The sequence below is a fragment of the Pseudopipra pipra genome, chromosome 3, assembly GCF_036250125.1.
Source record: "Pseudopipra pipra isolate bDixPip1 chromosome 3, bDixPip1.hap1, whole genome shotgun sequence".
NCBI lineage: Eukaryota > Metazoa > Chordata > Aves > Passeriformes > Pipridae > Pseudopipra > Pseudopipra pipra.
The window spans coordinates 91,098,200-91,110,997 of record NC_087551.1 but is presented as its reverse complement, the minus strand read 5'-3'; the positions used below and the strand labels follow the sequence as shown (position 1 = coordinate 91,110,997).

General features: G+C 35.1%; 2 protein-coding genes across 3 annotated transcripts in view; one reads left to right on the top strand and one right to left on the bottom strand.

Annotated features, from left to right (window-relative positions):
• Positions 1-12,798, bottom strand: part of KHDRBS2 (KH RNA binding domain containing, signal transduction associated 2) — a 735,331-nt gene that overhangs the window by 46,001 nt on the left and 676,532 nt on the right. The window lies entirely within an intron of this gene.
• The window catches only part of PRIM2 (DNA primase subunit 2), a 109,128-nt gene that overhangs the window by 23,811 nt on the left and 72,519 nt on the right, over positions 1-12,798 (top strand). For both annotated transcript variants that reach the window (XM_064650295.1, XM_064650294.1), the window contains 2 exons: positions 7,259-7,354; positions 8,213-8,350. In XM_064650295.1, coding sequence (XP_064506365.1) covers positions 7,259-7,354; positions 8,213-8,350 — 234 coding nt within the window. The remainder of the gene's footprint in view (positions 1-7,258; positions 7,355-8,212; positions 8,351-12,798) is intronic.

Below are 12,798 nucleotides of genomic sequence, written 5' to 3'. Positions count from 1 at the left end.
AGGAAATTATTCAGTATATGAAGGAATTATATAAAATAACTGGTTTTACAGGTTAGTGACTCTTGGGCTTTAACTAGGAAGTCATTCAGAAAGTCATGGTCAGAAGTATCTCCTTTGAATCCCTTAGTCTGAGTTTCAGCCTCTTGTGTAATTTACCTTGCATAGTTTCAACTGTCCAAGACCTACCACTTGTTCTTAGATATCAAGTGGAAAATCTGTCCTTTCAGTATCTGCAGCTGTGGGTTGATGATACATCTTGTGTTGATTTGGAAGATCTAATAAACTTCTGGTGCCTTTCCACCTTGTTCTTATGAAAACTTGCCATAAAACTTGTTCATCTTAACTAGTCCCACTTTGTTTCTCTCTTGGGACAGCTGAAGGGTCTCTTCTGGTCAGGTGGACCAAAATGTTCTGTGGTTGCTTTCAAGGTGCTGTGTATTTTTTTGTTTGTGTGTTTTGTTTTTTGTTTTGTTGTTTTGTTTTGTTTCACCTTTATCACTTGCAGCAATGTTTTGAAGATTACAGTAGTTTTATTTGCTTCGTCCATGAAAACCTCACAGCTTTGCTTGCATATTCATATCTCACAGTGGTGATCATCATTCTGCTGCTTTACTTTCCTTTTAACTTTTTTTTAACAAGTGTCAATCCTAATATAAGTATATTTCTTCTTGTTCTATCCACTAGTTGAGAAAGATGGGGTTGTTTCCCCATTTGTTTGTTTTTCCCTTTTCTTTGTATTTCTACCTCTCATTATACTTTCTTGTTATTTCTTCTTTTATCCTTTCTTTGTGTAGTGGCTTGTTTTTGTGAGTGTCCTTTGCAATTTTTACAGCCTTCAGTTTTAGACCAGATTTTCTTGTTTGATCCTGTTCTCCAGAGCTCTTGCAGTGTGCCCAGCCTCGTGGCATTTCACTATGTAATCTGCTCCTGTTTTAATATGCAGGTTAGAAACTGAAATATTAAATTTTAGTTTAAAACTAAGTAGTATTGAAACTTTGCTTGGTATGTCCTACTATTTTTGGTTAAAGTTTTCCATGCGTGGCTTTTCCAATCGGTTTTGAACACAGATTATAGGTGATTCTGTGGAACTGTTCGGTCATTTGTTTGTGAAAGTATGTTTCAGTGACTTTAGGGCCTTTTGACACAATATGATACTTGCTTTTTTCCCTGTTTCCGAGGTCTGGTGTGCAATAATTGGAATAATACAGTTTAATTTTTGACAGACACAGGTGAATTGCTACTTTTCTCTGGGTTTTTTTTTCCTAAGTGTTGTTGCATGCTTTGAATTGTTGCTGTACTTTCCAGAAATTTAATTGGATATACTGGAATGTAGAGTGGAGCAGAAGGCAAAGTTTTATCCTTAATCTATTTTTTGTGATGTTCTGGTCATCATCTTGATTGTTCTGATTTCATGTGACCCATCTTTCTTCTTATCTTCAGACTGTTTGTACCTTGAAATAAACATATTTCCTCTTTGTTGCTTCCACAAGAAATGAAAATTAATAGTTATTATTATATCTTTATCTGTGGTGTAAGAATGATGTATAATTGAATTTATATTCCCTGCAATGCTTCTGTTCAGTGTTATCTTTCTGCAGTGTGCAAAAGAAATAAACTTCAAAGTGTAGTATATTTCATTTTGAATACATCTGTGTTGCTTTTTTTTCTCCACAGAGGATGAAAAAATCATGTTTAAGTTATTATAGAACTTCTTTACCTCTGAATAGCCTCTTGAAATTTAAAAAAATACTGTGAATTTTTTTTTATAACTTCTAGTTTAGATGCCTTATTTTAGGGTAACAGCCAGTTATTGCAGAATTAGCTGTCTTAATTTTTAAATGCTGTTACAAAGCATGTTATTTTAATAAATGCTTTGGATCATAATAATGTGGAAGAAATGGCAGATGGGAATAGTCAGTTGAGGGAGCTAACGCTCTGTAGTGCATCATTTGAGAGGAAAGAATAAGAACTGCAAAATAAAACAGAAAGTGCAAAATGCGTAAGTGTTAGAATTTTTTTGCGCTGTAGCTCTTTGATGGTGCAGTTGAAGTGCTTTTTTAGCAGCTTTAAGCAGTAGAAATTAAACTTCTTTAATTTCCATTTTTATGATCAGAGTACTCCTCTGAGAGACTTTCTGATATCGCTATTATGCTTTCTTCAAAAGCATTTATCTTAGTAGTGGGGCAGTTGTATAAATATTTGTAATTTAGCTTCTTGAAAAAATGCTTTATGACTGCCTTTATTGGATACAGAAGATCCTAAAGTCAGAATTTGATTCATGAGAACAGGGACTAGTTTGTGTCCCTAGTAAGTACAGATACTCAATATCATGTCTATCCACCAAAAGACTGTGACTATAATTATCCATTTTGGTAGCAGCTGTTTAAACCAAAATGTTCTTCTGATAGGGTTTATGGCTGATCATTTTAGATGTATCAAATAATATTTCTTCCTTTCCCAGACAGGATGGGGAAAATGCCTAAAAGTAAAAATTGTCTAAACCTTAATTTTACTGTCCAAATAGGCTGAGGTTTGCGTTTGTTAAGGAAATGGTTCTGAATTTTATCTTAGTTTTCCACTACTTAAATCTTATATTTGTCCCTTTGCTTGAAAATCAGCAATGCTTGTCTTACACGTGACAGCAAAGGTCAGAAGTGATGCCTAAGTGGGAAACAGTGCCTTACTGCCAAAGTAACCTAAAAGTATTTATTTTTCAGTCAGCTCCATGCTTAAAGTCATAATAGAAACAAAATTGTATCTGGAAAGGCTTAGGAGTAGGGTAATTTTTTAAATGCTAGAGTTTGTTAAATGAGACAGTGAAACACGTATACCATTAGTGCTTTAGAAAACATGGCGGGTTGTTCTCATCCTAAAGTACTTAATTTCAAAAGAAGTAATAAATTTCTTAGTTTAATCATTCAAGCTTCAGAAGATAGATTAAAGTGAAAACAAATTGTGGCTTTGTCATAGAATTGACTGTTGCTTTCTTAAAATTCTTTTTTGTTCCAGATAAAGGAAACACTGTTGATATCTAGGTTTATAGCTACTACAGTAGTTGACTGTTGTTATGTATGTATGTTCCTTACTGGGAGACTTAGAAACACCAAAATTAAGTAGTTGCCCATGTATAGTGGTATAATGTGTGCATGCATCTTTATCTCTTCATTAAAGCAGAGTAAGGATATAAAATTTATTTTGAAATTTTTGAACTACCTCACTGACTATGTTTGTGTAACTAAGCCTTACATATTAAATTATTCATATTTTAATCTAAATTTATGTGTCTTTGTGTTTCCTGGACAGTTCTGTGATTAAAAATCAATGAATAAACTGCATGTAGAAAACAAAAAGCTTAGAAATAATACAGCTTGTCCTGACTACTTGCTTCTTCCCCTTCCTCTCATGCCTTCCCTTTTTATGTCTTTATTTTTGTAAATTTTCTAAGTCTGAGAGACTTATGATGAAGTGTTGAATTGTCTCAAGCTATGCTACCTGACCCACTATCACTGAAATGGGAAGATCCTTTTCCTGTTGTTCTTTGCTTAGGCAAACCAAAGGCTGACATAGTGGTCAGCATTTTACTATACTGGCTGCAAACAAAGGAAGCAAAACTAGTGAATTGTTTTCTGTGAGTTGAATCAGTTCAGTGTGGAAAGTGAGATGTTGACCAGATGAGACCCTCAGAAGAGTTCTGTGTTTTGTTTTGGGCTTTTTTTTTTTTGGTTTGTTTGGTTTTTAATGTTTTGAACAACACCGGTGATCCTGGTGAGGCTCACTGAGTGCTGTCAAACGTTAAGCAACTTGTTTGTCTTTCTAGACTTGATTAGAATCCTGAATGCTGTATTTAGTTGTGTCTAGGTTTTAGTGATTACTGAAATGTGTTCTTCCAAGTGCCATTTTAGAGATGAAACTATTAAATAGACAAACCATAGTATTCTTATTAAAATAATTAAAAAAATAAAAACAACAGAAAAAAATAATCTTTTCCAGCTTCTGTGAACCGAGAAAAGTTGGGATTCATGGTTTCATGGTGCTCTGTGTGTAGAGATACAGGCACAACCTGACTGAAAGCTTGAGTCTGACTTTAGACTATGAGGAGCATATTTCTTTGCATTGCATCTTCAATCAATTTTACGTGAAAGTGGTGAAATCAGTAATGCCAATGGAAGGTTATTTTTCATGTTCCAGTCTTTAGGGAAGCAAATTCTATTTTTAAATGCATTCTGGAATTGTCTCTCAGCTTTAGTTAAGGGCTGGGGATGCCCTTGTTTCTTCTTTCTCTTTCTCTATCACCTGAAAACGTCAAGGTGATGGAAATTCAGAGAAAAGGCAAGGATCAAAGTCTTTGCAGGGCTGCTGAAGGTGTGTCTAACCTATAAGATACTTGAGGCTGTAAGATGTAAATTATTTTACAGCTTTATAGGTATTATTTATTTATATTATAAATAGTACTTTGCAATAATATTTGTGTTTGTTTAAAAAATACAATTTTTGATAAAACTATTTTTGGGAACGCTGTCCACAGTCTTATCCAAATCTTCAGTCATGGCCCATTAACCTATTTTTTGTGAGGTTTCACCAGGATAACTTTTCCCCCAACAATGTTAAATTGTTTGCTAGTACATGCAAGAAAAAGTAAAATCATTGTGACTTTACATCTGTACAATTTAGTCAAATTACTAATAAAGAAGGAGCTAGACAACTTGTGAAGTTTGGAGTCAGTATAATTATGTGTGTCTTAAAGATAAAACCCCATTGAAATTAAGTGTAATACTGAAAAAAGTGGTTTTGTGGATGAAAAATGAGCTAATTGGTTTTGGAAGAACAAATTCTCGTTCTCCACCCAGTGTTGTTGACCTGTTTATAAAACAGTCTCTGGACTGTTTTAATAGTGTTCTGCAAAAAAAAAACAAACCACCCACTCTGGCTTTGGTTGATGTGTTTTTTAGTAAGATATCCTAGAAGAAATAATGCAGCTGTAGTGCAACTACAATGTGTTATGCTGTTTTTATTCAAAGACACTGTCACTGAGGATTTGGAATGACATGATAGACTGGGCTCTCTTAAACAATTTCTAGTAAGAAAGCATAAAAATGTTAGATTTGAAAAATGGAAGCCGCTATTTTGGAATTAAAATTTGAACTTTGGTCTATAGCAGGTGAAAGGCATCCTTGCAGGCTGATATGGTGACTTAGATTTAGACAAGAAATAGATCATCTGGAGGGAGTTGCGGGGTTTTAGTAGCTTTGTGTGAAATTTGAATATAGTTTAGTCTGTCACTTTTGAAAAGCAGGAATTTTTCAAAGTCTGTCAAGAAGTAGATTGGTAATGAGAACATTTTATTGAAAATGTTTTCTAGTTGCATTTACAGAAACTCATTTAATTGTTTTGATACAGCTACTTTGTTAAAGAAAAATGGTTTCCTTACAGGCTCTTTTTCCCTGAGCTTTACATGTTCAAATGCAGAAATATAATGCTACTGTGTATTTCCTCTGTCTTCAAAGTTACATTCTTCTGTCTTGCTGTCGTCTCTGTTATTATTTTTTAAAGCTGTTTTTCCTGAGAGAGTACATCAAGATGCAGACAGGGTAACCATAAACCTTCTTGACTTTGCTGCCTTGGCCATTTCATATGCATCTATCAAATCACTTTTTTTTTTGCTAAGGTATTTCTGCAAGTTTGAAACTAAAGGGTCCTTCCTATGAATTCCAAGAAAAGTGTTTTGTTTCATTTTCTCGAGTTTTTCAATTGAGAAGGAAAAAAATTTTGTTCAAATGCCTATTTAACTGCATGTCATTGTTGATCAGCAAATTAGACATTCTGCCCCGTTTGGAGAAGAAAACTGCTTATGCACAACTCTTTCCATGGAGGGGAAGGACAGAGTGTCTTTTTTATCTTGCATTTGGAGTCTGGGCATGTGTTGCATGTGATGGCCTGGGCTTGGTTCCTGACTAGTCTCTAAGAACTACCTTGACTGCAACCTTACATCACTTCACCATAGATAATGGAGCACACATCCAGTTTATGGACAGCAGTGTCTCACAACGTTATGCTTTGATGACATCTCTGTCCACCTATATTTTGAGAAGGTATTCTATGCTTCTTAACACTTAATCCCTTTCACTCAGGGACTACTTCCATTATACTTTATCAAGAACATATTATGCAAATGTATGCAGTTTTGGGCACCACAATATAAGAAAGCTATAAAGAGGAAACTGAGGAGAGACCTCATTGCAGTCTACAACTTTCTTGTGAGGGGAAGAGGAGGGGCAGGCACTGATCTCTTCTCTGTGGTGACCAGTGACAGGAGCCAAGGGAATGGCCTAAAGTTGTGTCAGGGGAGGTTTAGGTTGGATATTAGAAAAAGATTCTTCACCCAGAGAGTGGTTGGACACTGGAACAGGCCCCCAGGGAAGTGGTCACAGCACCAAGCCTGCCAGAGTTCAAGAAGCGTTTGGATGATACTTTCAGGCACGTGGTGTGACTCTGGGGGATGGTCCTGTGCAGGGCCAGGAGTTGGACTCTGATCCTTGCGGGTCCCTTTCCATTCAGAATAGTCTATGATTCTGTGATGTGTGTTAATGTATATGCAGTATTTAAGTTTTTGTATTAGGAAGTGTAACACTGTGATTTTTCAAGCTAGAAATTTTGGGTTAAATACTTCAAGTTGTTAAATAGAGCATTGCTGCTTAACTTACCTGGAAAAGCGCTAACATTTAGAGGACAATAAATATACCATTGTTCTCACTCCTTAAAAAAAAAAAAAGTTAAATTTATGAATATAAGATTATATATAATTTTGTTAAAAGTCAGGATTTAAAAATGAGCTGAAAGTGATGTTTTTGTTAAAAATCTGACAAAGTCCTTACTAAGTGCCATTGATTCATCCTGCTTTCTTTTAATGCATATAATAAATTCAGAGATGAGCAAGGATTGTCATGAGTTTTATTTTAAAGAGATTGACTTTTAAAAAGTATGTTTTCTAGTTCTTGTGCTAATTTTTAAAATTATTGTATTTTAAAATCTGGCCTTTTCCTTCATAAGGAAGGTTGCTTAACACTATTGACCACTAGTGTTTTGCTGGTTTCTGCTTAATTAATTATTAGTGTTCACGTGCTGAATATGTAATTCTTTTTCCCTTTTCAGCTAAACTGGTGATATATTTACAGTTGAAGTAATCTTTTCATTCATGTTAGTTAAAAAAAGCCTAATTCTAAAGTTTTTCAGCAGTTTTAAAACAACTTCTCCATTTTAGGTTAGTGAAGACCTGAAAACTGAACTGGCAAATGAGCTGTGTGCATCAACTCCTGGCCTCAGCCTGCCTAAAGTAAAAGAACAAATGTTCTATAAGGTAAGTAGAAATTGCTAAGTTCCTTAGATCTGCATTCATTCTCTCTTAGTTAAATGTGCAGTTACTAGTTTTAAGTTTACCCAATACTAACAGTTAATCCAACTATCTAAATTAACTGAGACGAATGAGAGTTTCTCTGCTTCATGTGGGTATAAGGGTAGAGAGAGGGACTGGGAAAATGAAGGGAGCTTTAAACTACTATGAATGTCTTCTGTCCTCTTCTGCTATCCTTTGCTTTTGACACAGAAATGGCCTTAAGTTTTAATGTTTCCTAGACAAATGACTTAATTTGCCTGGCTGAAGGACAATTCAGGATGGAGACATTCTCAAATATCTGTTGCTGAAACTATGTTTGGTCTTATTGTATTAATCTGGAATTCATTTTGTGAGAGAACAAGGGGAGAGGAAAGAAGTTTCTAAATGGAGCCCACTGATTCTTTGGAGCGAAATTGAGTTCCAGATCTGTTAGCAAGACCTCTTAAATGTAGCTTACATGAATCAAATATTTTGAGACATCTGAAACAGAAGGCCAGCAGAAGTCCATTTTCAAATATCAAATCAGTAAGCAGTGCAAAGCTACATAAATGAGTTAATAATTGTAGATAGGAGCTTTGAAGTATCTTATTTCGATGAGTTGCATGACTTTCCGTAAGCAAACAGTATTTTTCCACCAAAATAATGATCAGCTATTCCTAAAGTCAGCGTGTAATTTCACAATCTTTGCATTTTGTCTGGAGACAGTGTTAAAGGACAGAGAAAGACTTAAAGCTTTACTGGTCCATCTTGAATCTCAGGGCTGTAAACATTGTTACTGCATTATTTTGCTCTTTCAAAATGTGTGTTTTTCTTCTTTCTCAGGTTGGACTTGCGGATGCTGTAGATCTATTTAGAACCAGAAGAGTATTTGTTAAAGATGGCTTTGCATATGTGCCATTTAAGGAGATTGATGTGATTGTTTTGAATAACTATAGAACAAAATTATCTAAAGCGTTGGCGGTAAGTCAGACAGTCTGATTTTTACAACTTTTGTTGCGTTATTTAGTGACACTCTTGGACAGTAGCTTTTTTGGACTTTTAAATTTATCTGCTTCCATCTGTAGAATACCAGAAATGCTATCAAAAATACTGGCAGCACTAAAAAAGTTCATTATAAGCCGAGTGTTCATAAATTTTAAATGGAATTTAGCTTATGATGCGCATTGTAAAGAAATTTCTGCTAGAGGATTTTAGAATTGTTTCTCACAGAGGCAGTAATATGACCTTTCATTCAAAATGTTAGCCCTATGCACACAACAGTTTTTTCTACTCATCTCTTTTCTCCCGCAATATTTTGCAACAGTTTTTTGTTGGAACAAGTAAAATAGTTTTTTTTAATTGTTCTCTTTCTTTTGTTAGTAAGAACTGAAATGAGCTAAGTCAGAACATATCAGGCAAAAGTAAAGTCTTTGTTGTATGAATATTTGAGGTATCACATCTGGTTAGGACACCTATAGTAAATACTGTATGTGAATGTTCTTCTGTTAGTAATTCGGTGATCAATTCAGGAATTGCCAGTTTATGGGTCACTGGGTTTAAAAGTTGGTGACCATGTCTAAGGCACAGAATTTTAGTCCAAGAAAATGCAGCATTGAATAACATGAAGGCAGTTTAGATTGCTTTTTGAATGTGTTTTCAAAGCCTTGTATTGCTATGTCACATTAATATCAAGGTTGACCATGAACGTTTAGTAAACAAACAGTGTGAAGTAAAAATGCATTCCTTTAACAAATTAGAAAATTAGCATACTGGCATCTTCTTAATTTTGAATATAACTGGAGCCTGTGGAATTCTTTAATGTGCAATGAAAATTGTGATACTCTTATGTGAACATTTTCATTAGAACTCTTTAATACAACTGCAGCTGGAGATATCTGTATTTCAATTGATGCATAATGTTCTTGCTGAAAGCTGATAACATTTATGTAGGATTTAAAACCAATTAATGTTTCTATACAAGTGTAGCTAAGTATACACAGGTTATCTGCATCTGTTTAAAATACTTGTGAGAAGCTTTGTGTACTTCTGGAATTTACCTGTTGTGTAAGTAGCTGAGAAACTGAAAAACAGTAGGAACTGTGATGAGTAGGCTTCCTGATTTTTCAGTCTGAGCAGAAATCTGCAACTTTTTCTTATGAACACATGCACTATATTACATATGAACACACACACCCTATCTTACATATTATTAATTTAACCCAGATTACTTTGTTAAAGCCAATAGCTGTTTTATAGTAAATATAGATACTTCATATATACATATATATATACACACACTATATAAAACTTCTTTATATTATGCTTTGTAGTTATGGCTTAGAAATTTGAACACTTGTGAGCTAGGAAAATTATCTTCTACAGAACTGTTGTCTTTTAAGTTATTACAGTATTTCAGGTTTGCATTAATTTTTTGTTTTGATGCATAACCTTTGTTTATTGAAGTTGACCATATTTTCTGACTAAAGAATAAAAGAAGATTAGTGTTCTATTGCAGAGCTTTTGATTGAAGTTAGGGGTTTTTGATCACTAGTTTAATGTGAGAAACTGTGTTTAATAAACTGTTTCAGCTATTTTTAGCCAGGACAGTGCACTGCTAAGAGATGCTAGGAATATTATTAATTGGAGTCTTTTGGAAATGAAGGGCAAAATTTCATCATGTTTTACAGAGGTCAATCTAACCTTATTCTGTTACAGCAGAGGCATAACTGAAGTGTGATACTTGGTAGCTGGATACTTGGTGTAGTTTTCAGTGGAACAAAACTATAAACATGAATTACACTTTAGTAAAACTGTAAGAATACACTTTTAAATAAAGCACTATATGAAGGAATCTTTTTCAAATCTAAAGATGGTAATGGTTGCTGTTCTGCAACATACAAATTTGGAGGATAATCTTTAATGATTTTCTTCAGCCATATCTGGACTGAAGAGGCACATTTAAACAGAAGTTGTGACACAGTAGCACAATTCCAGTATTGTTTGTGAAAAGTGGTTGTTGAAATAGTCTTTGATCTAGACCTAAGTTCTGCAAGTACAGCTGTTTTAGCTGTACGTGGTAGGACATGGATGCTGGGAGTGTCTGCTGCAGAGGAGAAATCAGTCAAGAGAAATGTGCTTCACTTCAAGCACTTTGGTAGTATAGAGGTCTTGACAACTTTGCACAGAAGTTGTGCATCGTGGTCAAACTTAATTAAGAAGTAATAGAGCATTAAACATCATCACTGGGCTGGTTATTTAATTTGTCTTTTAATGAATGTATTTGATAACATTACCACTTCAGTAAGCATTACTTATGTTTTCTTTGAGAGTATGTTTTAGTGGGTTTGCAGCATCTGGCTTTTTACACTTTGTTTTCAGCACTTTCTAATGGGCAATCCTTTTTTAATTTGAATTTGAGAATTAAACATCTTAACAGTGTGATAATCCAAATTAGGCTTGAATGCTGTTTCTAAAGAAGGGGTTTGTATCTTCACAGGGTCATAAAATTAGGTTAAATACTTGTATCTTCTGTGGGGTAGTTTGACTTTGGCCAATACTTCTGACTTTGGCGGTCTGTTGTAAACTTCTAAGGGACAAAATACCCTGATTATAGACAGTGAAAAGATGGTCTTTCAAACATATAGTTTTGAGGAATCCTTCTTACAGCTTTCATTAGTGGTTCAATTCTTCAAAGTTAAAGCAGTGTAGTTTTCTTGTATGGGTACGTTTGCAGTTATAAGAATATAATAATATTGATTATTAGTACTCGATGCATGTTTTGCCTCCTGGAGCTTATTTGGTGCTACTCCAAGCAGTCACATGCACAGGTTTTTGGAAGGAGTTATGCCTACACAGGAGTGATTTTATGATGAAGGCCTACCCTGTCTTTTCCAAGGTACTCTGAAGCTGTACACTTTATGGGACTGTGCTTGTGCTAAAGTTGCTCTTCCTAGGTCTTGAAAGCATTGAATAATTTGGGTGGTTACCAGTCTTGTTACATTGCTCACTACATTGCAGACTTGTGTCACCATCCTGCATGTTACAGAGTGATTCTAGTCGGGGTTGTAAAGGAGAAATAGAATGAGAGTAAATTGATGTGTTGACACAGCTTTGAGAGAACAGTAAATAATTCATAGGACTGACCTTTTAAAAAAGTTTTATGTTGATACTGGCAGAAATTCAGTTCAGTCAGTTACACTTTAATCACTTTCTAGTCAAGCCCATGAAGCACTGAGCTGTTTTGGTTTATCCTTTAAAAATAAGTTTGACATCCTGACTGTGGCTATTCCTTGAGGCTCAATAACAGGGGGAGTTAATATTAGTTAAGCCTTCTTGGCAATTGCAAGTGCAACTGAAGAAGTTAATGTTATGAGTAAAATCAATACTGGGAAGACCTTTCTGTATTCTCTGACCCATTTGATAATAAATAATTTCCCTGTGCCATTAATGATGATTAAACTAGAGGAAGGTTTAAACATTTTCTGTAACAGCATGTAAGCTGTAATGTTAGCTCTACAATTGTTTTATAACTTAACGCAATTTAAATTCATCAAAGTTTGCTTTGTGTTTTATTCATGAGGGTAGGTTTCACTGTGTTTATGCTAATACACAAAAATATGGATCTTATATTTGAGGAAAGTAGGATTTTTTGGTCGTTTTGTGTTTTGTTTTTTTTGTTTGTTTGTTTGTGTTTTTGTTTTGTTTTGGTTTTGTGTTTGGTTTTTTTTTTTTTTAAATCAGAAGATTCACCTTAATGTTATGGCTCAGACCAGCAGACCCACATCAGAGCTGTGTTGTACTCAATACTGTACAAATTGGGATTGCTCCAGAGAAATCTGAAGTGGGACAAAAGGGGGAGAGGATGGAAGGAGCTGACAAATCATAATCTGCAACTGGCCTTTATCAGCAGTGTCCTCAAATAATTGAGAAAATGACTTGATATTACATTGGCAGTTGTCTGACAGGTTTGAAATGGAGTTCGTGTTGGACAGCAGTTTGCCTCCACAGTTCCTGCCCTATCTGGAAAACCACAAGGGTTGTAGGGGTGGGTGTTATGACCCACTCCAGGAAAAGGGGAGGGGGGGTAACTCAGGTTTTTATCAATAATTCCCTTGGGGTGGATTAAAGTGAAACGACACTAAATAATCGGTGTCTGAAAACAAAGTTTATTTTAACAATTTTGTATCAACGGGTATGCTAGCGTTTTGGGTGTTGTCATACAACAATGCAACATAGAGATAACCTTTGGGGGGGGAGAAACTGCTTAGGGGAGAGAAAAAACAGGATGAGAGTAAGGGAAAAAAGAAGCTGAGAGTGCAAAAGAAATGGATGTAGTCACCGCCCACTGGATCCAGCGATGCTTGAGAGCGATGGTCTTGATTCGCAGGCGGTGGGGGAGAAGGAGAACCCCAGAATCCCAAAGTCACCAG